Source organism: Dendrobates tinctorius, unplaced genomic scaffold (genome assembly GCF_039654945.1).
Source record: "Dendrobates tinctorius isolate UK_male_01 unplaced genomic scaffold, ASM3965494v1 ptg000158l, whole genome shotgun sequence".
NCBI classification, from domain to species: domain Eukaryota; kingdom Metazoa; phylum Chordata; class Amphibia; order Anura; family Dendrobatidae; genus Dendrobates; species Dendrobates tinctorius.
In genome coordinates this window covers 21885477-21913230 of record NW_027361825.1, presented here as the reverse complement: position 1 = coordinate 21913230, position 27754 = coordinate 21885477, and the positions used below count along the sequence as shown (strand labels likewise).

Here is a 27754-nt window from a genome sequence, read left to right as displayed (position 1 = left end):
CTATACCAACGACATAGCAAAAAATATATACACACAAAATTACAGATAAATATAAATAACAAAGAATCTAATATATGATGATCTAACTGTCAAAAACATTAAAATTTACAAGATGCACTAATCTGATATACCGTATATATATTAAATCATGATTTGATATATAATAAAGATATATAAATAATATATAAAAAATATATGTATAAAAAGTGCAAATAGTGAAATATAAAGTGCTAATGCATAATTATGGACCAACAATGTGCCAACCAAATTTGCATTTATAGGAGATAATGAATCAATGTGCATAAATATAAAAATCCACTGTGAAGTGCAATAAAAAAGCCAAATGTGCTGACATGCAAGTATGAATATATTACCTGTTGGTGGTATAGTGAAAAGTCCCCGTGTGGCGGTGCCAGGCACTCCCCGACATGCATTTCGGAACCACCATCCTTCGTCAGGGGGGTGTTGCACCCCCAAAATCAATCGATTTAAATAAGAATAAAGCAGCTGTTTAATAATGACCAGACGATAGGCAGCGCATGAGTGGTAGGGGCAACCCGGAAACACACAGCCGCGCGGCGTCTTGTGATCCGACGTGTCAGGGAAGCTGAACCCGCGCGTCATACACATAAAGACACCCACCGCATATGGCTCCCGGAGCACAAACCACGCATGCGCACACGTCTGATCATGATATGTGCCGCTGCAGGCAACATATGACCATAGCAACAGATAGACGCACGCAACCTGACCTCATTGGAATGGGAATAAATATAAAAATTATTATATATAAACGTGCATGTGAATAATAAAACTGCAACAACACCAATATATTAACCCCTTAACCCCCAAGGGTGGTTTGCATGTTCATGACCGGGCCACACCCTGACAACGGATGACATACGGATCACTATTTAGGGACCATTTATGCATATTGCGGCCGTACAATACGGTTCGTTTTTTTATACGTTATGTGTGACGCCGGCCTTAGTGTCAAAATGGCGCTAAAACAAGATGTCCACTATTTATATGGAAAGGGACATGTGATTTCAGCAGCCAATGGCACAAGCTGTTATGTCTGGACATTGTGGATGTTTCCTGCGCCCTGATTGGCTAGCCGCAATGTGCACACAAAGTTAAAAAAAAAAATGAGCACGCCGCTCCTCTGAGCTCTCTCCACCCCCTCCCCTTATCAAACACGCCGTGCCCCACACTCATCATACACTACATATGTGTATGTGTGTGTATATATATACAGTATATATATATATTACACAATATTTTAATAAGGGATTTTTGTGCAAGATTAGTAAAACACGTGAAAACGAACTTTCTAAGGGAGAAAAAAAAAAGTTATTGCTCACGGAATGCAGTGATGGAAAATAAAAATAGTTTGTTCATGGGGGTCCAAAATGGTATATTCATTAAAAAGTTAAACTCCGCAACATATACAATTAAATGGAGATAGCGGCTCTGTAACTTCAATCACTCATTTTTAGTGGACAGTTCCCATTCATCGACATTCTGCCAGCACTATAAGAACTGGTACTTCCTTTCCCCCTGACACCTCCTGTAGAGAGACAAAGACCCCAGTTCCCACTACCTATTTCCATATGCCTACCTTTCTGGAGGAGCAGCTGAGCAGTGTCTTGTATCTGTGTGTGGGGTTCTGATATTAACCCCTTCACCCCCAAGGGTGGTTTGCACGTTCATGACCGGGCCAATTTTTACAATTCTGACAACTGTCCCTTTATGAGGTAATAACTCTGAAACGCTTCCATGGATCCAGGTGATTCTGACATTGTTTTCTCGTGACATATTGTACTTCATGATAGTGGTAAAACTTCATTCATATAACTTGCGTTTATTTGTGAAAAATTGGAAATTTGGCGAAAATTTTGCAATTTTCCAACTTTGAATTTTTATGCCCTTAAATCACAGAGATACGGCACAGAAAAAACTTAATAAGTAACATTTCCCACATATTTACTTTACATCAGCACAATTTTGGAACCAAAATTTTTTTTTGTTAAGAAGTTATAATGGTTAAAAGTTGAACAGCAATTTCTAATTTTTGCAGCACCATTTTATTTTTACGGACCACATCACATTTGAAGCCACTTTGAGGGGTCTATATGATAGAAAATACCCAAAAGTGACACCATTCTAGAAACTGCACCCCTTAAGGTGCTCAAAACCACATTCAAGAAGTTTATTAACCCTTCAGGTGCCTCACAGGAATTTTTTGGATATTTAAAAAATAAAATGAACATTTAACTTTTTTTACAAAAAAAAATACTTCAGGTTCAATTTTTTTTATTTTACCAAGGGTAACAGGAGAAATTGGACTGCAAAAGTTATTGTGCAATTTGTCCTGAGTACACTGATACCTGATATGTGGGGGGGAACCACTGTTTCGGCGCATGACAGAGGTCAGAAGGGAAGGAGCGCCGTTTGACCTTTTCAATGCAAAATTGGTTGGAATTCAGATCGGACACCATGTCGCGTTTGGAGAGCCCCTGATGTACCTAAACAGTGGAAACCCTCCACAAGTGACCCCATTTTGGAAACTAGACCCCCCCAAGGAACTTATCTAGATCTGTGGTGAGAACTTTGAACCCACAAGGGCTTCACAGAAGTTTATAATGTACAGCGGTACTATTAAAAAAATCACATTTTTTCCACAAAAATGATCTTTTCACCCCCAATTTTTATTTGCCCAAGGGCAACAGGACCCTAAAAATTATTGTGCAATTTGTCTTGAGTACGCTGATACCCCATATGTGGGTGTAAATGACTATTTGGGCGCATGGCAGAGCTCGGAAGGGAAGCAGCGCCATATGACTTTTTAGGCTGGAATTGAGATCGGACACCATGTCGCGTTTGGAAAGCCCCTGAAGTACCTAAACAGTGGAATCCCCCCACAAGTGACGCCATTTTGGAAACTAGACCCCCCAGTGCTTCACAGAAGTTTATAACGCCCGGGCATGAAAACAAAAAAAAAATCGTATTTTTTCCACAAACATGATCATTTAGTCCCCAATTTTTTTATTTTCCCAAGGGTACCAGGAGAAAATGGACCCTAAAAGTTGTTGTCCAATTTGTCCTGAGTACACCGATACCCCATATGTGGGAGAAAACTACAGTATGGGCACACGTCGGGGCTCGGAAGGGAAGTAGTAATGTTTTGGAATGCAGACTTTGATGGAATGGTCTGCGGGTGTCATGTTTGTTTGGAGAGCCTCTGATGTGCCTAAACTATTGAAACTCCCCACAATTGACCCCATTTTGGAAACTAGACCCCCCACGGAACTTATCTAGATGTGTGGTGAGCACTTTGAACCCCCAAGTGCTTCACAGAAGTTTATAACGCCCAGGCGTGAAAATAAAAAAATCATTTTTTTTCCACAAAAATGATATTTTTGCCCCCAATTTTTTATTTTCCTAAGGGCAACAGGAGAAATAGGACCCCAAAAGTTGTTTTGCAATTTGTCCTGAGTAGGCTGATACCCCATATGTGGGGGTAAAACACTGTTTGGGGGCATGGCAGAGCTTGGAAGGGAAGGAGCACCATTTGACTTTTTCAACGCAGAACTGGCTGGAATTGAGATCAGACACCATGTTGCGTTTGGAGATCACCTGATGTGCCCAAACAGTGGAAACCCCCCCATTCTAGCTCCAACCCTAACCCCAACACACCCCTAGCCCTAACCCTAATGGGAAAATGGAAATAAATACATTTTTTTTATTTTATTATTTTTCCCTAACTAAGGGGGTGATAACGGGGGGTTTGATTTACTATTTATGGTGGTTTTTATATTTGGCAGCTGTCACACGCTAAAAGACACTTTTTATTGTAAAAATAGTTTTTGCATCACCACATATTGAGAGCTATAATTTTTCCATATTTTGACCCACTGAGTCATGTGAGGTCTTATTTTTTGTGGGACGAGTTGATGCTTTTATTGGTATCATATTCGGGCACGTGACATTTTTTGATCGCTTTTTATTCTGATTTTAGGGACGCAGAATGAACAAAAAACAGCTTTTCATGAATTTCTTTTGGGTGGTGCGTTTACACCGTTCCGTGTGCGGTAAAATTGATAAAGCGGTTTTATTCTTTGGGTCAGTACGGTTACAGCAATACCTCATTTATGTCATTTTTTTATGTTTTAGCGCTTTTATGCAATAAAAATAATTTTATATAAAAAAATAATTATTTTTGCATCGCTTTATTCTGCGAGCTATAACTTTTTTATTTTTTCTATGATGATGCTGCATTGTGGCTCGTTTTTTGCGGGACAAGATGACGTTTTCAGTGGTCCCATGGATATTTATATGCGTCTTTTTGATCGCGCGTTATTGCACTTTTTGTTCGGCAGTACGATAATAAAACATTATTTTTTGCTTCGTTCTTTATTTTTTAAGGGGTTCGCTAAAGGGGTTAACTAATGGGACAGTTTTATAGGGCAGGTCGTTACGGACGCGGCGATACCAAATATGTGTACTTTTATTGTTTATTTTATTTTTAAACAATGAATTTATTAGGGAATTTTTTTTTTGTTTAATTTATTTAGCGATTTTTTAAAAATTATTTTTACACTTTTTTTTTTTTTTTTTTAACTTTATTAGGTTTTTCCAGAGGGGACATCACTGTCCTGTGACAGATCGCTGATCTCTCACATCACAGATCACTGTGACAGATCAGCGATCTGTCACAGGCATTGAAGAAGACTTCCTCTTGCCTGTGCTTTGCAGGCAGTGAGGAAGTCAGCTCCCTGCAGGCCCCCGAAGGTCCCCATCGCCATCTTGGATCCGGGGATCTGCAGGGAAGGAGACCCCCGCAGCAGCACTGCACATTGCGCTGCTGTGGGGGGCTCAGGGAAGCACGGAGGGAGCCCCCTCCCTGCCGATGCTTCCCTTTAACCCCAGGTACACCGCGATCGTGTTTGATCGCGGTGTGCAAGGAGTTGACGTGTCAGGGCGGTCCGTGACCGCCCCTGACACATTGTGCCGGGTGTCAGCTGTGATAATCAGATGACACCCGGCCATGATCAGCAGCGCTCACCACGTGGGCGCCGCTGATCGCTGTGACGTACTATCCCGTCCCTGGGCACATGGACGGGATAGTACGTCACATGGCAGTAAAGGGTTAAGTGCCATGAAAAAAGGTGAAAGCCAGAAAAACTTGAAAATTTATTATAATAAAATACAGTAATAAATGATACAGAAAAGTGAATAAAGTGTATAAGTGTAAAATATAAAATTGAAAATGCAAATGAAAATAATTAAAAAAATAATAATGAAAAAGCACATGTATTTAAATAATCAACCCAAACAATAATGTAATTAATTAATATATCAAAAAAATAAAAAATATAAAAAATGTGCAATAAATAATATATATTGATACCGATGGACAATTACCGTGATATACTAACCTTATAATATATTACACATAATATATAATTATATCATTCATCATAAATAATGTTATAAACATGTCATTTATAGTTACTGTATTTCATAAGTTGATTATAAGGTATAAAAAAACATAAATAATAATAATACATATCTCACTACATATAATAATACATATCTCATATCAATATAAATTAATAATAAAGAAAAATAAAATAAAATAATGAAAAATAATACTAAACAAATACAAAATTATAAAAATAAATAAAAGAAAAAAGGATAATAAATAAATAATAAATAAAAATACATATCAAAAATATATATATATATAAATATATCATGGATTGACAGAGATAGATATCTCATAATAAATCTGCAATAATAAATTTGTATAGTAGTCCAACTGCAAAACACGCAAAACACTCAAAACACTCTTGTAAAACAATCTTCATGTTGATTGCTTCAAAATGAAATTCTTCATAAAGGGCTCATCCTGCTTCATGGCCATCATTCATCCAATATTAAAAACTTGATGATCACAAAAATCTGAATATGTAAAAAAAAAAGATAAAATAATTAAAATACATCTTGGAAGTGCCATAAAAATACTAAAAGTAAAAAACCAGCACACGATCATAAAAATGGGACAAAGGATACATTTTCATTGAGACCAAATGGGGACACAGTGTTTAGCGTCCAAATCCACTTGGTCTCAAGCTTAGCCAAGGATGTGCTAATGTTACCTCCTCTTATTGTGGGTTTGATCATGTCAATCCCTCTCACTTTTAAAAGTGATGCATCACAGTTGTGGTATAATTTGAAATGTTTAGGTAACGTTTTTAACATGGAAACATCTTGGATTTCTTTAGCTGCCATAATTCCTAGTACATGCTCTCGTACTCTGACCTTTAACTGTCTGGTGGTCAGACCTACATAAATAAGGGAGCAAGGACATGTCACATAATATATGACAGCCTTTGATAGGCAGTTGATGGAATGTTTGATCTTGAAAACCTGAGAATTATTTGAGTTACTAAAACTCTGTGCATTAATAATATTCGGACAAGCTACACATTGTCCGCAAGATCTACATCTTAAAGATGGCTTCAATTCGGAAAGAAATGTTGTACAGCATTCCCCAATATAGTGACTCTTGACTAAACTATCAGATTTTGTGACCTTCTGAAAGTAATACAAGGGGCAGGTCCAATATATTTTGAAAGAATAGGGTCAGCCTGTAAAATTGACCAAGATTTCATCAGACAATTTCGTAATGCATCAGCTTGCCCAGTATATTGGGTAATAAACCGAACAAATTTGTTTGATTTGGAAACTTTATTATATAGAGCATTGTGTCTTGTTGTATGTTTTGCTCTATTATATGCTCTTTTTACCGAGCGTCTGCTGTATCCCCTTTCCATAAATCTAATTCTAAGTTCCTCCGCCTGCCTTTCAAAGTCTAAATCGTCTGAACAAATACGCCATAGGCATAAAAACTGACCTATCGGAATTGAACGAATTAAAGCTGGTGGATGTGAGGAGGAATCTTGTAATAAGGAATTAACCGCAGTTGATTTCCTAAATAAATCGGTCTGAAGGCAGTTGTGCACATCCCTCCTTACTTTGACATCCAAAAATTCGACGGTATCATATTGGTGATGGTATGTCAAATGTATATTTAAATTATTAGAATTTAACTCATTAATAAAATGTGTAATTATTCCAAAGAATCATGCAAAACAAAGAAAATATTGTCAATGTAGCGCGCCCAAAATGGTATTATTTTATTTGTCTTTATTTATTCATTATTAATTTATTTTGATATATGAGATATGTATTATTATATGTATTGAGATATGTATTATTTATATGTATTTTTATACCTTATAATCAACTTATGAAATAACTATATATGGCATGTGTATTTGTGTATTACATTATTTATGATGAATGATATAATTATATATTATGTGTAATATATTGTAAGGTTAGTATATCACGGTAATTGTCCATCTGTATGAATATATATTATTTATTGCACATTTTTTATATTTTTGATTTATTAATTACATTATTGTTTGGGTTGATTATTTATTTAAATACATGTGCTTTTTCATTATTATTTTTTAATTATTTTCATTTGTATTTTCAATTTTATATTTTACACTTATACACTTTATTCACTTTTCTGTATCATTTATTACTGTATTTTATTATAATAAATTTTCAAGTTTTTTCTGGTTTTCACCTTTTTTCATAGCACTTAATATATTGGTGTTGTTGCAGTTTTATTATTCACATGCACGTTTATGTATAATAATTTTTATATTTATTCCCATTGCAATGAGGTCAGGTTGCGTGCGTCTATCTGTTGCTATGGTCTTATATTGCCTGCAGCGGCACATATCATGACCGGACGTGTGCGCATGTGTGGTTTGTGCTCCGTTAGCCATATGCGGTGGGTGTCTTTATGTGTATGACGCGTGGGGTCAGCTTCCCTGACGCGTCGGATCACATGACGCCGCGCGGCTGTGTGTTTCCGGGCTGCCCCTACCGCGCATGCGCCGCCTATCGTCTGGTCATTATTAAACAGCTGGTATATTCTTATTTAAATCAATTGATTTTGGGAGTGCGACACCACCCTGACGAAGGACGGTGGTTCTGAAACGCGCGTCGGGGATTGCCTGGCACCGCCACACGGGGAATTTTTACTATACCACCAACAGGTAATATATTCATACTTGCATGTCAGCACATTTGGCTTTTTTATTGCACTTCACAGTGGATTTTTATATTTATGCACATTGATTCATTATCTCCTATAAATGCAAATTTGGTTGGCACATTGTTTCCTCTATATGCCTATTATACACTGTGTTCCAAATTATTATGCAAATTGGATTTAAGTGTCCTAAAGATGTAATTTTTTGTTTTTCAAATAAACTCATAGATGGTATTGTGTATCAGGGCTCTTTGGATCACTTAAATCAATCTCAAACGCCTGTGATAATTAGTTTACAAGATGAGCTCAATTAAAGGAAAATACTTAAGAATGATGTTCCACATTATTAAGCAGTGCACAGGTTTCAAGGAATTTAGGAAAGAAAAAGGATCTCTCTGCTGCTGAAAAGCATCAAAGAGTGCAATGCCTTGGTCAAGAGATGAAAACATTAGATATTTCCCAAAAACTTAAACGTCATCATCGTACTATTAAGAGATTTGTGGTTGATTCTGAGCACAGACATGTTTGTGCTGATAAAGGCAGAATGAGGAAGGTTTCTGCCAGGCAAGTTCATCGAATTAAGAGAGTGGCTGCTAAAAAGCCATTACAAACCAGCAAACAGATATTTAAAGCTGCTGGTGCCTCTGGAGTCCCTCGAGCCTCAAGGTGTAGGATCCTTCAAAGGCTTGCTGTGGTGCATAAATCTACTATTCGGCCACCCCTAAACAGTGTTCACAAGCAGAAATGGTTGCAGTGGGCCCAGACATACATGAAGACTAATTTTCAAACAGTCTTGTTTACTGATGAGTGTTGAGCAACCCTGGATGGTCCAGATGGATGGAGTAGTGGATGGCCACTATGTCCCAACAAGGCTGCGACGTCAGCAAGGAGGTGGAGAAGTCATGTTTTGGGCCAGAATCATGGGGAAACAGCTGGTAGGGCTCTTTAAGGTTCCTGAAGGTGTGAAAATGACCTCTGCAAAGTATATAGAGTTTCTGACTGACAGCTGTCTTCCATGGTATAAAAAGCAGAAATGTGCCTTCAGGAGCAAAATCCTCTTCATGCATGACAATGCACCATCTCATGCTGCAAAGAATACCTCTGAGTCATTGACTGCTATGGGCATAAAAGGAGATAAACTCATGGTGTGGCCACCATCTTCCCCTGACCTCAACCCTATGGAGAACCTTTGGAGTATCATCAAGCAAAAGATCTATGAGGGTGGGAGGCAGTTCACATCAAGACAGCAGCTCTGGGAGGCTATTCTGACTTCATGCAAAGAAATACAAGCAGAAACTCTCCAAAAACTCACAATTTCAATGGATGCAAGAACTATGAAGGTGATATCAAAGAAGGGTTCCTATGTTAACATGTAACTTGGCCTGTTAGGAATGTTTTGAAGTTAAATAGCTTTTTTGTTCAGTGAATGTGACCTCCTGATGCTGCAAATTCCACAAATGAGCATTTTCAGTTCTTTAAAACATATCAAATGTTTAGAAATTCTAATGTGCCTAATAATTTGGAACAGTGCAATTTGAGTTTTTATTCATTTTGGAGATTATACTGTTATCATTGGGAGGTTTCTTCAATAAAATTTGATATATTCTCTAACCGGTGATGACCTTTATTAGACTGACTGTCATTTGTACCGACTATTTAGGAAAATCAGAGAAAAATATCATTTGCTTAATAATTTGGAACACAGTGTATTTAATACCATATCATTGGATGTATATTTATTTATTTTGTATGCTAATTTTTGTATATAATTTTTATACAATTCAGTGTATTCATCGGGTGTGTCTTACTGCTACTAATTTAAGATCATACCTGTGCAGATAAGCAGTGACAATCCCCGGGGACTAAGCACCCACCCCAACTCGCGTTTCAGTCCTACCTTCATCAGGCGGCCTGCACGTTAAATGATGTTCGGTGTACTATCGCCACCTTCTACCTACTTCCTAAGATTCACAAGGACGTGCAGGCGCCCCTTGGTCGACCCATTATCTCAGGGAGAGGGAATTATCTTGAGAACGTAAACTGTTGCATAGATTGTAAACTCCAACCCTTGGTAGAGGAATTGCCATCCTTCTTAAAAGACATGGGTGAATGGGTTATATCTGGATAAGGATGCCATTCTGTTACTGCGGACATTGAGTCCCTATGCACCAGTATTATGCATAGTGATGGACTAAAAGCCATTAAATATTTTCTTCTCACAACTAATCTATCTCAGGATATGAGGAGCCTCATACTGGAACTATTAGAGTTCATTATGCAAATTGTCTCTTCAGAGAGGAAGAGGACTAGAACTCTAGTGCCACCTATTGGAGGTAGCAATCCTAAAAGTCAATGTTGACCCTTTAACGAGCCTAGTTACATGACTTAGGATAAAAGCCAAGCCAGAATCTCCATTTGCAGACACTGTTCACGCACACCCATAATTTTTCATTTTCAAAGGGTCCTTCCTACAGCTCCAGGGAACAGCTATGAGGGCATCATTTGCCCCCTCATATGCCAACCTGTTCCTGGGGCTGTGGGAGAGGGACTTTCTCCTGTCGGATCGTTTGTCATCGGTGGACCGCGTCCTCTCATGGACGCGGTCCATTGATCACATGTTTTGATCTGACAGGGGTCCACCGAATCCCTACAGGAGTTCATGATGTTCCTAAATAACAACGACCACAATATATTTCTCACATATCAGTACAATTATGATATGATTGAATTGTTGGATATTAAATTGAGGAGTGATAACAGCAATGAGATGCAAACAATTATTTATCGAAAACCCACATCTACAAACATGATGTTCCATGCCTTCTCTTCGCATCCGGCACACATGATTCAATTCGTGCCCACGGGACAATTTTTACGTCTCTGCAGGTTTTGTTCAGTGGAGGGTGATTTTGAGACTCAAGCAGCGTACCTCAGGTTGCGCCTATTGGAACGTGGTTATAATAACCGTATGGTCAAAAAGGCGTACAGCCGCGCTAAGCATTCACCAATACATACACTCCTGTACAAACCACGGGTAAATGAGGACCAGGAGATTGTCAGGTTCATTACAAACTACCATTCACAATTTCCTCTTATGAGGAGAGCACTTGACAGGTCCTGGCATATTTTGAAGGCTGATCCTTTTATCATGAGATTCATGCCAGAGAGGGCTGCCATCACAGCGTGCCGTTCAAGGAATTTACATGATCATCTTATCCATAGTCATTATGAGGTGATATCCATTCCCACATTCTTGGACGGTGTGAGGAGACGTGGATGCATCACATGTGGCTGCTGTGTTGCATGTCAAAATATTGATCAATGTGGCTTTTGACTCAAGCTGATCTCGACGGTTTGTGATTGATAGCTCATCACATGCACTAGTAAAAATGTGGTCTATTGTGCCACATGTCCGTGCCCCAGGATCTAAAGATCTATATTTGTTTGCCGACACGTCAACTCAAGGTAAGAGTTAGGGAGCATGTGATTGGCATCAATGCTGCAGCGGGCCAGTTGGATGCTTCCACGCTCAAGACCCTTCCATGGCATTTTAAGCCCTATCATCAGTGTGATGGCAGCCTTCTCAGGGTTATGGGCAATGATATGCTGGATATTTGGATCCGTGGTGGGTGTATATCTAAAAGACTTGCCCAACTTGAGACCAGATGGATTTGGACGTTGGGGTCCTTACAGCCATCTGGTCTCAATGAAAATATTACAACAAAGAAAAAAGGGTAGTCAGCTCACCTGATAACATGAATTCTCCTTCCATCCTGCACGGAAAAAGGTAGAGCAGCCAGTCCAATTGAACAAGAAACAGATGGATTCCAGCGGGAAGACAAGAATTTCTTAAAAATTGAACATTTATTAATCCATATTAAAAATATATACAAACACGGTGCACCACAAAAAATATTGAGTACTAGCTAACGCAACACTTTGCACAAAAAATGGTGTTAAATGCAGCATTTACCAACGCATTTCGACATAAGTCTTAATCATGGCATGTTTCTTGTTCAATGAAAATATTAGTTATGCCCCATTTCTATGATCACTGGCAGTTAGAGTTGAGTTAACGTCTGTTCTAATAATTGCTACTTAATGTTTTTAATTTTACTAATTTTTATTGTTTTTAGTTTAGTAGTCTTCCCGGCTGGTGCATGTCATATACTCCACTTGTTTCTTACTACCACCATCTTGGCGGTTAAGAACATTGGGATGAACCTCAGCCAGTGATGATACTTCAATGCAATCATAAATGTGTCACAAATATGCATAATGTATATGCGTGTGTGCTTTTGGTACATCATTGTCCCCTGTAAGGTGTTTTATTATTACTCGAATAATCATGTGAATATATTTTATTATTATACTATGATTATGGTATTGTATGGGTTTTTGATATAGATGTAAGTGCATATGCTTGAATTACAACATATGGCTGGAGATGAGTAGGGTCATCCCTTGTATATACCGCCTACTGGGCTTAGGTTATTCTATTGGTAATCAAAGCACCTGGTGGATGCCTCCCTTGCCTGTATGCATGCGCCTCCCTTTCTCCGTCTCCCCTGCCGACTTTCGGCATCTATACATGGTGACTGACATCATGCCCCCACGTGGTATTGGTGTCTCCTACTGCATGACGCCAATGCCGGCTGGCATCGTGGTTGTAATGGAGACGCATGCGTCACATCCAGATCGTTGGGGTATCACTTCTGGTGCATGACACTGGGGCCAGAATGCGCTGATGGTACTTCCCTAATTTATACACCACACGTCCTTTAGTGTGCAGGCCCCTTGACAAGGGCAGGACCGAAACGCGCATTGGGGGCGGGTGCTTAGTCCCCGGGGAATGTTACTGCTTTTCTGCAAAGGTATGATCTTATATGCTAAATACAGGTCTGCACAAGGCCATGATGGCCACTAATGTTGGTTGTATATTGTGGGGATCGTACCGCTGGTTGGGATAGCTCCTGTGTAGACAATATACTGCCTGATTATAAAAAAGAATTTGGACCGCTTATACAAAAAGTATGCATATGATAAGAAATAATGTCAATCATGATATATAATTTCCTATATGCAGTGACACTCAGGGATATGTACCCTAATTGTTTGCAGCAATTATTGTGACGTGCGCTTCCCCTGTTTTGCTCCCTTGCATTATATTTTGTACATTAATAAACTGACTAATCATTTATAATATTTTGACCATATAATCATCCTTTTCTCTTCATAGTGGCTTTCTGTCACGTCCACCATGTCTGCCATGTCTGTTTGTCTCAAGAACTCCTGGAGCGATGTGCATGCGCATGTTTTGTCTGCTGTCCTGCATGTTCGCTAGAGCTGTGTGCAGACTCACCTCATGCCTGAGCTGCAGGATTCCTGCGTTTCTGCTCTGCCTTCTGTGATCTTCTCGTCATGTCTGGAGTCCTTGATCATGTGATGTTTCTTAAGATCCTGCACTGTCTGGTTCTGCAATCATCTCGTCATGTCTAGAATCCCGGATCATGTGTTCTTCCTAGGATCCTGCACTGGTTGGTTCGGTGATCATCTCGTCATGTCTGAAACCCTGATCATGTGACGTTTCCTAAGATCCTGCACTGTCTGGTTCTGCTATCATCTCGTCATGTCTAGAATCCGGAAGTTCTCCCCTGGTCCTGACCTGGAGGAGGAGGTGCTATGCCCTATATCAGGCCGCCTCTTCCTATGCTCAGGGCCTGATTATTGTGTTGCTTCCCTGCAAGGCTCTGGGTCTGTGGGGTTGCTCCCTCTATTCTGTGCCCTTGCACTTTGCTCTGTAGTGCGTCTCTGCACACGCTCCGTGCTCGTATTCCACCTCTTGTCTTGTGCCATGTCTTGTGTTGTCTCTCGTGCCATGTTTGTCTTTGCCTTGCTTTGCCTTGTAGTCCTTCTGCTGTTCTTTGTCTTAGTCTGTTTTGCTATGTCTCGCCTTAGCTATGCCTTGACTTGTAGTCCTTCCTGTGTTCTCTGCCTCGCCTGTTTTGCCATGTCTTGCTTTTGCTATGCTTTGACTTGTAGTCCTCCCTGTGTTCTCTGCCTTGCTATTCCTTGCTTTGTGTTCCTCCCTATGGTCTCAGTCTTTGCTTGCTCTGCCTCGCTCTCTCCTATGGTGCTCTGTAGTGCTCCCTGGCACACGCACCATTTCTCCTCTCCTTAGTGCTCGTTTCTTTGTCTAGTCCCAAGGTCTTCCCTTGGCCCGGCTCTGGGCTTCTGCCTACGCTCCGCTGCTAGACTCTGTCCTCTCTCTGACCTGGCTCTGTTTCTGCCTGTATTCCTTGCCTTGTTCCCTGCCTTGTCCTTGCATTGAACCCCGGCGTGGGTTCCCCTTGGCCGTCTCCTGTGCCATGGTAAGTGCCACGTGTTTGTGTACAGCCGTGTGTACTGGCCAGTGTGGCGTGCCCCCTGCGTGGCTCCTAGCACGCAGCCCTTCCTTGTGCCCTGGCGTGGCTCCTAGCACGCACCCTGCCTTGAACCCTGGCGTGGCTCCTAGCACGCACCCTGCCCTGAACCTGGCGTGGCTCCTAGCACGAAGGTTCCTTTGCCCCCTCCTGTGCCTTAGTCGTGCCTCGTGCTGGTGTTACAGCCGTGTGCACTGGCCAGTGAGGTGTGCGTCCCTGCGTGGCTCCTAGCGCGCAGCCCTGCTCTGAACCCTGGCGTGTCTCTACACGCACCCTGTCTTGTGCCTTGGCGTGTCTCTACACGCACTCTGTCTTGTACCTTGTGCCTTGGCGTGTCTCTACACGCACTCTGTCTTGTACCTTGGCGTGTCTCTACACGCACTCTGTCTTGTACCTTGTGCCTTGGCGTGTCTCAACACGCACTCTGTCTTATCCTATGCTTTGGCGTGGCTCTACACACGCACCCTGTCTCGTTTGTGAACCTTGGCGTGTCCCCTACACACGCACCTAGCCTTGGACCCTGGCGTGTCCCCTACACACGCACCTAGCCTTGGACCCTGGCGTGTCCCCTACACATGCACCTAGCCTTGGACCTTGGCGTGTTCCCTAAACACGCACCCTGCTTGGATATGTCGTGCCTCCTTGCCTGAACCCTGGTTTGCCTGCCGGATGCCCGGAACCTGCCGACCGTTGCCAGAGGTCCGGGACCAGATGACTACGGCCTGATGTCCGGAGCTGACGTCCGCAGCCTGATCCCTGGACCCTGTCGGTTTGCCAGCAGTCCGGAGTCCGATGCCATCATGCCATTACCTGTGCCTAGGCGTGCCATCTGGCACGTACCATGTTATGGACCTTGGCGTGCCCACGCGCGCACCTTGCACGTTTTGCTTGTTTTCTCTGTATGTGATCTTGTGTTATTCTAATGAAGATACCTTGCACCTACGTCTAGTCTCGTCTTGCTTCCTGCTCGTCCTTGTCGTCAGACACTCGTCTAGTGTCCCCTGAGCCGGCCGTCTGGTCCCAGCAGTCGTGGTGGCTCACCCCCTTGGTCTTGCCCCTGACACTCCCTGTATAGGGGGTGGATTCTCACAAGGTCAGCTCGCCCTCGGTGGGTGGGTGCCACGACCCAGAGGGTCCACTCAAAAAATGGGCTCAGCAGGAGCTGAGTCCGTCACACTTTCCTGTTTCATGACGAAAGGGCTTATTAAGTCCATATTATACGTACATGGCTATAGACACTATATATATTGGCATTAGTATTTAAATGCTTACTAAACCATGTGTTTGGGTCATATTAGTTCTATTTACCCATTAGGTAATCCTGACAAAGGAACAAAATGAGCTTGTTTGCAGAATCGGTCAACAACCCCTCAGCAGTTTTCCCACCAGACAGAGTCAAATCTGTGATGAAATCCATGGACAAATGAGTCCATGGTATTTATAGAATTGTCAATTGAGCCAATTCATCGGCTGACCGGGTGTGACTGACATTAGTGCGTGCGCAGACGTCACAGATACAAAATCTTTAATAACATTATGCATGGACGACCACCAAAAAGTCTAGCAATGGCTCTCCATGAAGCAGTAACCCCAGGATGATCACTCAAGACTGAATCGTGAAATTCCTGTAACATACGCAATCTTAGGTACACAGGCACCAATAATTTGGACCCTGGAGTAGTGGAAGGAGCAAACAATTGGACTTTACAGATTTCCTCTTCCTATTCTGAGGTTACCACTGAAAACATAATATCCTGAGGAATAATGGAGGATGAAGGTTCTGGAGAAGAAACTGAATCGAGACAACAAAATAAAGCGCCACCATTCATATTCTTAAACCCTGGCCTGAATGTAAACGAAAAATTAAACCTAGAGAAAAACAAGGACCATCTGGCCTGTCTAGGAGTTAACCTTTTAGCTAATTCAATGTAAGCTAGATACTTGTGATCAGTAACCACAAGTAATTGGATGAAACGCCCCCTTCAAAAATGCCTCCATTTCTCAAAGGCCAATTTGGCAGAAAGTAACTCACGATTGCCAAGATCATAATTTCTTTCCGCACATGAACATTTTTTAGAAAATAAAGCACATGGATGCAGGTAAGTTAGCATTTTGGGCCCCTCCGACAAAACTGCCCCTACTCCGACCTTCAAAGCATCCACCTCCACAATGCACGTTTGTGGAGATCAGTTTGGATCAGAATAGGAATAGACATGAAACACTTAATTTTTTGAAAGCCCTGATAGTTCCTGGCTACCAAAACTTGAGATTCTCCCCCTTATGTATAAGGTCAGTATGAGGTTTCACAATTTAAGAAAAACGCTTGATAAATTTATTATAATAGTTGTCGAATCCCAGAAAATGCTGCAAAGGTTGAACCCAATCAATTATGGCCTGCACCTTCCCAGTGTTAGGCATCGGGTTCCTCCAGCTGCACAGCGGGAATTCAGAGCCTTGCATTCAGCGGTCTCCCATTCTCCATCGACTACAGAGGAGCCTGCTCAGCAGTCCGGTCGTTCCCGACGCTCTGCTTAGACCAGCTCTGTGGGTCTGGCTGTTGCTGCCACCTCTGGGCCAGCAATAGCAACGCAGGCTGATCAGTAGTAAGCCACTCCAGAGGCTAAGTCCTTCCCTCGCTCCACTGAGAGCATGCTCCCATTGGAGATCGGGAGTCACATGCACAGGTCCTTCTCCAGATCTGATTGGTCCATCTCAGGGATCTGGAGGCATAAAAAAGGTTTGCATGGCCGCTTGGCCATGCGCTAGTATAGACTCTAGTTGCTACCTGTGTGAATGATGACGGATGCATGGACTTGCAAATGACTCATTAAGATTCCCCTCCCTCTGATATTACGTGTGTGGATAGGGAACTAGTGATAGAGTCAGCGCCAGTCAGTGGCAAGCTACAGGCCACAGTGCATATCATCCACGGTACTAGCGTCCGACAATATGCCTGCTACCGGGCATTGTCGTACAGCGGCAGTGTCTGTCACCGCGCTGCAGTCAGCAGTACTTATTGGCGTCCGCATTTGCGACGCCGCATGCACGGTAGGTCCAGGGACGCTGACCCTGTGTCTTGGGCCCGAGTCCTGTGACCATATACCGTGCATGCAATCCGCTGAGTTCTGTGACTTCAACAGGCTCGGTCTTTGTATTTAACGCCTCGGCGTCTCTGTGAGGTAACAGAGACCGCCCAGCGTACACCGGGTGACGTTCAACCCGCGTGCATTATACCGCCATATTGTGCATCTGCCATTACGTAGCAGCAGCGTAACACCTCTGCACGGTGGACCCCCGGCGGTGAACAAACGTACTATTATTTATTATTTAGTGCGTTCCGCCGTCCCTAACATTATACTAGCACCAGGGTCTGGCTAGTAATGGCGGACCAGCAGCAGCTACTGCAGTATATTCGGCAGCAGGAGGGCAAGTTGGCGGCTCTCGAGAATCCCACCTCAGCTGCGAAGGTTACTGCGGCCGCTGCCCAGGCAGTCGCAGAGGCTGCCTCTCGTATGCCCAAATCCACGCCTGCACCGACATTATCCTGTCTCCCATTGCCCGACAAGTTTTCAGGTGACAGCGCCACCTGTAGGGGTTTCATGAGCCAGTGCTCTATTCAGCTGGAGTTACTGGCTGCGCGATTTCCTACAGAGCGGGCTAAGGTGGGGTTTATCGTTTCCCTCCTGTCGGGCAGGGCGTTAGAATGGGCCACGCCACTGTGGGAGCGTGGTGACCCCGTCGTTCTGAGCGCTGCTGAGTTTCTAATGTCCCTAAAGCAGGTCTTTTTGGAGCCACGGGTCACTCACGACACCTCTCTCCAGTTACTAGCATTAACACAGTGATCCCGCTCGGTCAGCCATTATGCCATCCGTTTCCGGACACTGGCCTCCGAGCTTGAATGGCCTGATAAGACGCTTGCCCCTGTGTTCTGGAGAGGTTTGGCGGAGCATGTCAAAGATGTTCTAGCTACCAGGGAGGTCCCCGTAAGTCTGGAGATGATTGCTATTTCCACCCGCACTGATCTTCATTTCACAGAGCGCGGGCTGGAACGTGCTCAATCCAGACAGAAGGTTAGGTTGGCTCCCACCTTCGCTAAACCTCTTGAACCCCCCGATCTGGAAATGATACCTCCAGAACCCATGGAGGTGTCTCGCACCGGCCCCAAGCCGCGCCCAGTACGAAGCTCCGCACCCTGTTACCAGTGTCGACAGTCTGGTCACCCAGCTAACTGGTGTCTGCAGCGGTCAAAAAAACAATCATGCCCAGTGGTGGTTGGTGGGGGTCTAGCTGATATGGAAACTTTCTCCCCCAAACCGGTATTCTGAGGGACGTTAGATAGCGGTGCTTCCACCTGGGAGTTAGAGGTCACGGTGGACTCCGGGGCAGAAGGAAACTTTATGTCCTCAGCCTTCGCCCACAAGCACGCAATTCCGGTGGTGCTACTTCCTCACCCCGTAACCGTCAGGGTGGTCAACGGTTTGGCCTTACCATCCCAGATTATCCACCAGACAGCACCTCTTGGGCTCTCAATCCCACCATCTCACCACGAGACGTTGTCCCTGTTCATTATGCCAGAGGGCATCGACCAGGTGCTTCTCGGAGTCCCCTGGCTCCGTTGCCATTCCCCTCATATAGAGTGGTCCTCGGGGAGTATTCTGGGTTGGAGCAAGGACTGTGAGGGAAGGTGCATGAGGGGCAGCGTTCAAGTAGCCTCCACGGAAGTGCCCGCGGATCTCTCCACGCTTCCCAGACACTACCAGCAGTATGCGGACGTCTTTTCTAAAAAATCGGCAGAGATGCTTCCGCCGCATCGCCCCTACGACTGTCCGATAGACCTTTTGCCAGGTTCGCAACCTCCTAGAGGCCGCGTGTATCCTCTATCTCTCCCGGAGAGGGAGGCCATTTCACAATATATCCGGGAGAACCTGGCAAGAGGGTTTATTAGGAGGTCGGTGTCGTCAGCAGGGGCAGGGTTCTTCTTTGTACCTAAGAGTGGAGAGCTGCGTCCCTGCATTGACTACAGAGGTCTCAATGCTATTACAGTGAAAAACAAGTACTCTCTTCCTTTGATCTCTGAGTTGTTTGACAGGTTGCGAGGGGCCCGGATCTTCACTAAGTCAGATCTATGGGGGGGGCTTACAACCTGATCCGCATACGTGAAGGAGACAAGTGGAAGACAGCCTTTAATACCAGGGATGGCCACTACGAGTAACTGGTCATGCCCTTTGGCCTCTGTAATGCACCTGCTGTCTTCCAAGACTTTCTTTCGCGATTTGCTCTCGACCTTGGTGTTGGTCTATCTGGATGACATCCTCATTTTTCTCCAGATTTGGCCTCTCACCGGAGAGACGTCTGCAAGGTCTTCGACCGTTTGCGGGAGAATTCTCTCTTCACCAAGTTGGAGAAGTGCCAATTTGAGCAGGAGTCCTTGCCGTTCCTGGCTATATCATCTCGGCCCAGGGGTTGGCTATGGATCCTGCCAAACTGCAGGCGCTAATGGACTGGCAGGAGCCCCATTCTCTTAAAGCGGTGCAGCACTTTTTGGGGTTCGTTAATTATTACCGTCAGTTCATTCCCCACTTCTCCACACTGGTAGCTCCTTTGGTCGCCTTCACCAAAAAAGGAGCCAATCCCAAGGTTTGGTCAGCACAGGTCTCCGCGGCCTTCTCGTATCTAAAAACCCATTTTGCTGGCGCTCCTATCCTCCAATGTCCCGATGTGGATAAACCCTTTATCCTAGAGGTGGATGCCTCGTCCGTCGGTGCAGGTGCAGTCCTTTTCCAGAAGGATGCTCAAGGTCGGAAGCATCCCTGCTTCTTCTTCTCAAAGACCTTCTCACCGGCGGAGAGGAACTACTCCATCGGGGACAGGGAGTTGCTGGCAATGAAGTTGGCCTTTTCCGAGTGGAGACATCTCCTGGAGGGTGCCCGGTTCCCCTTTCAGGTCTACACTGACCATAAAGCTAGGTGGTCGCCCTTCTTCTCCCGCTTCTGCTTCACCTTGCACTATCTGTCCGGTGAGAACGTCCAGGCTGATGCTCTCTCTCGCTCGGTGGTCTCGGCGCAGGAGGAGGAGGCTGAGCCTCGGTTAATCATCCCCACTGAGAGTCTGAGGACCGTGGCCCCAGTCGCTCTTGAGTCAGTACCACCGGGCAAGACCTTTGTCCCTCCTCACCTGCGGCCAGAGGTTCTCGTGTGGGCACATGCGTCCAGGGTGGGTGGTCACTTTGGCAATAAGCGGACCACAGAACTCCTGGCAAGGTCTTTTTGGTGGCCGCACATGGCTCGGGACACGAAAGAATACATTCAGGCATGCGTCTCTTGTGCTCGGAAAAGGTCCTCTAGGCAGAGGCCGGCTGGGTTACTGTATCCCCTGCCGGTGGCAGACAGACCCTGGGAGATGGTTGGCATGGATTTTGTGGTTGGCCTGCCCAAATCCAGTGGCAGCACGGTCATCTGGGTGGTCACCGATCATTTTTCTAAAATGGTGCATCTGGTGCCACTTGCACGGCTGCCTTCCGCTCGTGGTCTCGCCGCACTGCTCATAAAGCACGTATTTCATTTGCACGGTATGCCAGACAAAATAGTTAGTGACCGAGGTCCCCAATTTGCGTCTCGGTTTTGGAGGGAGCTCTGCAATCTACTCAGTATCGAGCTAAACTTATCCTCCGCCTATCATCTCGAGACGAACGGGATGGTTGAGAGAGCCAACCAAACTCTGGTCACGTACTTGCGACATTTTGTCTCGGCCAGGCAGGATGACTGGGCATCCTTACTACCGTGGGCCGAATTTCCCCTGAATAATGCAGTGGCTGACACAACTGGTCAGACGCCGTTCCTTCTTAATTACGGCCAGCATCCGCGTGTCCCCGTCCCGATGCCAGTGTCTTCCACTGATTCCATGGTGGCAGACTGGGCAGTGGAGGCTCGCGACATTTGGGATCGCACCCAGGATGCCATTCGAGCCTCTAAGGAGAGAATGAGGGCGTCCGCCGACACACATCGGCACCCCGCTCCAACTTTTGCCCCTGGCGACTTGGTGTGGCTCTCTGCCCAAAATATCAGGCTGCAGGCCGAGTCCACCAAGTTCGCTCTGCGCTACATTGGTCCCTTCAATATCCTTGAGTGGATCAGCTCGGTGGTCTACCGTCTGGCTCTTCCACCACACTTGGCCATCTCTGACGTCTTTCACGTGTCCCTTCTCAAACCTGTTCACATGTCCCTGTTTTCCGAGTCATCTTCAGGGACATCAGACTCGTCTTCGGACGAGTTTGAGGTCAACGCCATTGTGGGACGCAGGGTGGTGCGTGGCAAATAGTTTTATTTGGTGGATTGGAACGGTCATGGTCCAGAGGCCTGGACCTGGGAACCAGTGGAGAACATCCACGGCCCGCTCCTTATTTCGGCATTTCAGTAGCGCAGCTCAGAGGGGAGGGGGCCCTAGGAGGGGGGTAATGTTAGGCGTCAGGTTCCTGCAGCTGCACAGCGGGAATCCAGAGCCTTGCATTCAGCGGTCTCCTATTCTCCATCAACCGCAGAGGAGCCTGCTCAGCAGTCCCGTCGTTCCCAACGCTCTGCTTAGACCAGCTCTGTGGGTCTGGCTGTTGCTGCCACCTCTGGGCCAGCAATAGCAACGCAGGCTGGTCAGCAGCAAGCCACTCCAGAGGCCTTCCCTCGCTCCACTGAGCATTCTCACAAAACGATCTCCCATTGGAGCGGGAGTCACATGCACAGGTCCTTCTCCAGATCTGATTGGTCCATCTCAGGGATTTGGAGGCTTCCGGAAGGTCCCGGCTATAAAAAGTTTGTATGGTCGCTCGGCCATGCGCTAGTATAGACTCTAGTTGCTACCTGTGTGAATGATGACGGATGCATGGACTTGCAAATGACTCATTAAGATTCCCCTCCCTCTGATATTACGTGTGGATAGGGAACAAGTGATAGAGTCAGCGCCAGTCAGTGGCAAGCTACAGGCCACAGTAGGTCTAAAGGGACGCTGACCCTGTATCTTGGGCCCGAGTCCTCTGACCATATACAGTGTGTGCATTCCGCTGAGTTCTGTGACTTCAACAGCCTCGGTCTTTGTATTTAACGCCTCAACGTCTGTGAACTAACAGACCGCCCAGCGCACACCGGCTGACGTTCAACCTGTGTGCGCTATACCGCCATATTGTGCGTCTGCCATTACGTAGCAGCAGCGTAAAACCTCTACACGGTGGACCCCGGGCGGCGAACGCACTTACTATTATTTATTATTTAGTGCATTCCGCCATCCCTTAATACCCAGGGTCCATCTCAAACCCGTCTGCTGAAAGGATAAACCACAAGAATGAAATTACCTGAACAGAAAAAAAACACATTTCTCTAATTTAGCAATCAAAGAGTTCTCCCTCAACCTTTGTAACACAACACGGACATGTTGCTGATGAGAGTCCAAATCAGGAGAGAAAATTAGAATATCATCCAGGTACTGTATATCACAACATATCTTCCAATGCAATCAGAGAAAATATAATTCTTAAAATTGTGAAGTACAGCATGTGAATTGGATAATCCAAATAGCATGATAAGGTTTTCAAATAGACCCTCAGAAGTTAAATATGCCATTTTCCACTCATCACCCCATCACTCATCACCACTCATTACGGAGACCCCATCTTTCTTTTTTACAAAGAAAAATCCGACAGCTACATGGGGGAGGAAGGACAGATATGATCGTTCGGTAAACTATAGTTAACATATTCTTTCATTGCGGTCCGTTAAGGCCCAGACAAATTGTAAAGGCGAGCTACATGCAATTTGACGTTAGGAATAAGATCAATAACACAATCGTGTTCCAGGTACCCTGGCAGACCATTATGACTAGTGGAGCATATTTGTACAGTTTTTAGACATTTCTTCCAACAATTGGGGCTCCATTTAACAATATCCTTCTAACATCAATCAATAACAGGATTGTGAATCTGCAAGCATGGAAACACCAGTACCAACACAACTGGTAAATTATCCAACATTTAACATGAAATGGATTCAGAGTGGAGTGCTCCCACTTGGAGCGCAAAATCCACCATTACCTTCTTAACCAAATTCCGGACTAATGGTTTCTTGTCAATGGCGAAGATTTGAATAGGTCTTTCTAACTAACCATCCCTACTAACCATAACATCAGAACCAGTTCCGAATCAATAAAGTTAGCAGCACAGTTAATGAACGCCAATGTTGATAACAGCTGGTTCTGGAAGGTTAACGCCGTATTTATCAGTGCTTTATCAGAGGAAGAAAAATGTACCTGGGAGCCTGGGTGATCTTGTCGGCTGTCACCCAGACTCAGATGTTCTCCCGACAGTTTGCTAGCCTGAGGATGAGTTGGGCAATTCTTGAGAACCACAGAGACCACAGTACAGACAGAGTCCAAGATCTTTTCTACATCTTTTCTCGACAACACAAAGACTGTCAACGTTAACCTCCCTTTGCTCCACCTTTTGTAAATGGACCTGCTCCTGGGAAGTATAACAGGCAGTCTGCTGTTCACCATGTCTCTCATGGATTCTGTGGCCCATTCTTATGGCCTGGGTCATGGCCTCCACCAGAAAATAAGAAGCTTTATGAAGGACCAGAGCATCCTTAAGAGTTTCGGAAAGGGCTTTGTGGAACTGGTACCTGAGAGCAGCATTATTTTACAGAACTTCAGTGGACCACTGCAAGGACTCAGCACAATAGTACTCAGCTGTGCGACTCCTCTGTACCAGGTTCATGATCTTAACCTCAGTGATCTGCATCCTGTCGAGTTTTCCTAAACTGTCAAAACAGGTGTCTACAGCAAACCGTTCTGGGGCTTGTGGGGACAAGGAAAATGCCCAGGTCTGAGGATACCCTTGCAATAGGAACATAATTATTCCCACCCGCTGGAACTCATCCCCTGATGACCAGGGGCCCAGGGTAGAAAATAACCTACAGCTTTCTAAATACCTTAAATTGGTCTTTCTGTCCCGAGAATTTATCAGGGCGGGCCATTACAGGTTCGGAAGAGATCAACTGTACATCAGAGGGTACTGACGTCACAGCCACTGCCGGCAGTGGAAGAATTTTGGAGGTATTCATCAAATTAATTATCTGACCCAGCAACTAACATTATGATGACTTCAGACTCTGGCATTCCCTAGCCAGATCCTGAGTCTTCTACGTCAAATTCATCATCTGGTCACAGAGTGTGCAAACAGGCTCCATACTGGCAAAAAAGAAAAACGTATTGGCCAGTAATGTACCACTGAGTCACCTCTCACAGATAAGCCGTGAGATGGGATAGTCAAGAAGTCTGAGGTCAGAAGCCAAGAGGGTATGTCATAAACAGAAGAAAGAGATAAAGGCATAGTCAGGTAATGGACCGAGGTCAGAATACCAGGAGATAGAGGATCAGAGCAGAAGGGGTTAAACAGACACATGGTCAAAATGAGTTCCAAGTCAGGCAACACAAGATCAACAAACATAATTCAAGGCACAGAGAGAGGAACCACACAGTAGCTGAATGTACATCTGGCAGTAGTTTGGAGGTAACAGCCCAGTTAAGTAGCCTGGCAATCACCTGGCAAAATAAATACCTGTAGACAGACAGTGCCTACCAGTCTCAGGTTGGACGGCCGAGCTGTCAATCAGCACTCTGACAGCTCATCACACCCCTGAACCAGACTGGACGACTGAGCTGTAAATGAAAGTACTGACAGCTTCAGCACGCTCCTGTACCAGATTGGATGGCTGAGCTGTCAGTAACTGCATCCCAGACACTCTCAGGGGTGGAACCGTGACACACTTTTTTTAAACCATCACATATGGATTTTGCACGTGAAATTGCGTACAAGCGAGATGAACAAGCAAAATCTTAATTATAGCCAAAAATGTACACAATTTTATATATAAAAAAAATTACACAAGAATTCTGCAACTTTATTGGAAACTAAATCTTGTGTCTTTTCATTTTCTCTTCAAGGCTTCTCTTGACACCTTTTCTCTTATAGCCTACAGATCTTCACTGCGTCCAGCAGTAGTCCCCCATCATGTTAACATTCCATCTACCTTGTCATTTCATCTTCTTGATATCCTGATGAAATCTTTCTTCTTGCTCTTCACCAACAGCACCAAAGTGTTCAGGAAAGTCGTCCAAATGGGAATGTAAAAAATATAACTTCAAGTTCATCAGAAAAGCCAAGACTTTCATCATGTTCTCCACGATGGCCTTACATTTTGGATCTTTGTCGTTAGCTAGGAATTTCTTCACAATTTCTTTAAAAGAAACCCTATCTACTTTCTCATCAGCTTTCATTTTTGTTTAGAACATGTCGTCCTTCATGAGTTTGCGAATATCCGGACCCACAAAAATCATCCACCAAAGGTCATGCAAAGAGGTCAAAGTATAGTGCAAGAAAAAGTGATGCCATTTTTTTTTTACATTTTTATTGAGTTAAGCGATCAAAAGTATCTAACAATCACCTCTTACTTTTCAAACAATTTTATCCTTGTATTTATTCTTTCCCTTGAGCCATTCCTTTGGTACGTCTTATCCAATCAAGGTAGTACAGGCACCAAGATTCATAACATTTCTTATAAAGTTGCAGCCTTTGCGGCTGACCTCTTATTTTTCTTCACTAATCCGATTTGTATCACTCTCCAGTTTAATGTTGGAATTTACAAGATAAGCATCCTTATCTAACTTTACAATTAATGTATCTAAATTTGAGGCTTTGAATACTAATCTCTCATCAAAGATAGTTTCCTCTCTATAAAATTTGTTTATATTTCGCTGGTCATCACGGTCCCTGAAGTATTTGGGAATCCTCCTTTCAGCTGATAAAATGTAGGTGAATTCTACAACTTAGAAAAGGTGACATCTTTTGGGGTCTTCTTCTGCAAGGCGGCCTGAGCCGATGTCATGATGTCCTGGGTCTGCAGCACGCCCATGTTCCAGGTGGCCTGAGACACAGACACAACATAGTTACCTGACCGCAATTAACAAGGAACGGCAGAACAAGACGACTGCTCACCACGTAATTCAGACTCTCCTCCACCGAGTGATCTCGGGCGTACAGTAAGTTCACTTTAGTTCCTTGGACGGCAAAAGGTCTTTTGCTAGAAATTTCAGTGGCTAGATCAAAGGCAGCACTAATGAGGGAGGTCTTATCGGGAAACACCCGGCTGGAGGAGAGGAAAAAGGAGGTTTTAGGAGATTAGAAAAACATGGTTGCTTTCTTGTATAAGGCTTCGTCACTCTTACTCACAGGTCATTTATGGTAAATGAGAGAGGAAAAAATTGTAAAGTGTAATCCACCTCTAGCACCAAAGCACCGAGATGGATTATAGGAGATGGGAAGCAGGGATCTGTCCCTCTACAGGAAGTGGGGCGAGCCTATGTCCCTCTACTGGAAGTCAGGGTGGGTCTCTGTTCCTCTATGGGAAGTGGGGGCGGGCCTCTGTCTCTCTACAGGAAGTGGGGGTGGGTCTTTCTCCCTCTAAAGGAAGTGGGGGCGGGCCTCTGTCCTACAGGAAGAAGGGGCGTGCCTATGTCTTTCTACAGGAAGGAAGATGAAGATGGAAGAGGAACATGGAAGAGGAAACGAGCAGACCGGCGGAGGACAGCTATGAGAGAAACATACCTGACTAGTCCGCTGCTCAAGGCTTCATGGGACATCATCTTCCTAGCGGTAAAGACCAGCTCATTCACCAAACTGTAGAGGAAGAAGAGAATCTTGTAATCATTCCGCTCCCCAAATATGTGTAGATTAATACCAGCACCCCACACACAGATACAAGACACTGCTCAGCTACTCCTCCAGAAAGGTAGGCATACAGAAAAAGGTAGTAGAAAGTGGGGTCTTTATCTCTCTACAAAAGTGTCAGTGAAGAAGGAAGTTCCAGTTCCTATAGTGCTGGCAGAATATTAATGAATAAAAACTGTCCACTAATACTGAATGGATTGCAAGTTACAGAGCCTTTAGAGATTCAGTACTGTTCTTGGACAAGACAGAGTATACTGGTATGTGCACCAAAAGCGGTATTAAAGGGGTATTTCCATCTAAACTGACTGATGTGTGTAACGACTCCTGAGTGGACCCTCTGGGTCGAGGCACCAGCCCACCCAGGCCAAGCTGACCTAGTGAGGACCACCCCCTATACAGGAAGTGTCAGGGGCAAGCCCAAGG

At 44.4% G+C, this 27754-nt stretch overlaps 2 protein-coding genes and 1 long non-coding RNA gene across 7 annotated transcripts in view; all 3 read right to left on the bottom strand.

Moving 5' to 3' along the window:
- The window catches only part of LOC141051936 (delta(3,5)-Delta(2,4)-dienoyl-CoA isomerase, mitochondrial-like), a 227985-nt gene that overhangs the window by 87924 nt on the left and 112307 nt on the right, over positions 1-27754 (bottom strand). The window lies entirely within an intron of this gene.
- LOC141051935 (uncharacterized) lies at positions 5184-20656 on the bottom strand. Its single transcript, XR_012220714.1, has 2 exons — positions 11891-20656; positions 5184-5967 (listed from the first exon to the last, which is right to left on the bottom strand). It is a non-coding gene; the product is annotated as an uncharacterized lncRNA (long non-coding RNA).
- The window catches only part of LOC141051938 (delta(3,5)-Delta(2,4)-dienoyl-CoA isomerase, mitochondrial-like), a 131591-nt gene continuing 129827 nt past the window's right edge, over positions 25991-27754 (bottom strand). For all 5 annotated transcript variants that reach the window (XM_073549083.1, XM_073549080.1, XM_073549082.1 and 2 more), the window contains exons 8-10: positions 27209-27280; positions 26600-26750; positions 25991-26528 (exon numbers count right to left, since the gene is read on the bottom strand). In XM_073549083.1, coding sequence (XP_073405184.1) covers positions 26424-26528; positions 26600-26750; positions 27209-27280 — 328 coding nt within the window. In that variant the 3' untranslated portion in view covers positions 25991-26423. The remainder of the gene's footprint in view (positions 26529-26599; positions 26751-27208; positions 27281-27754) is intronic.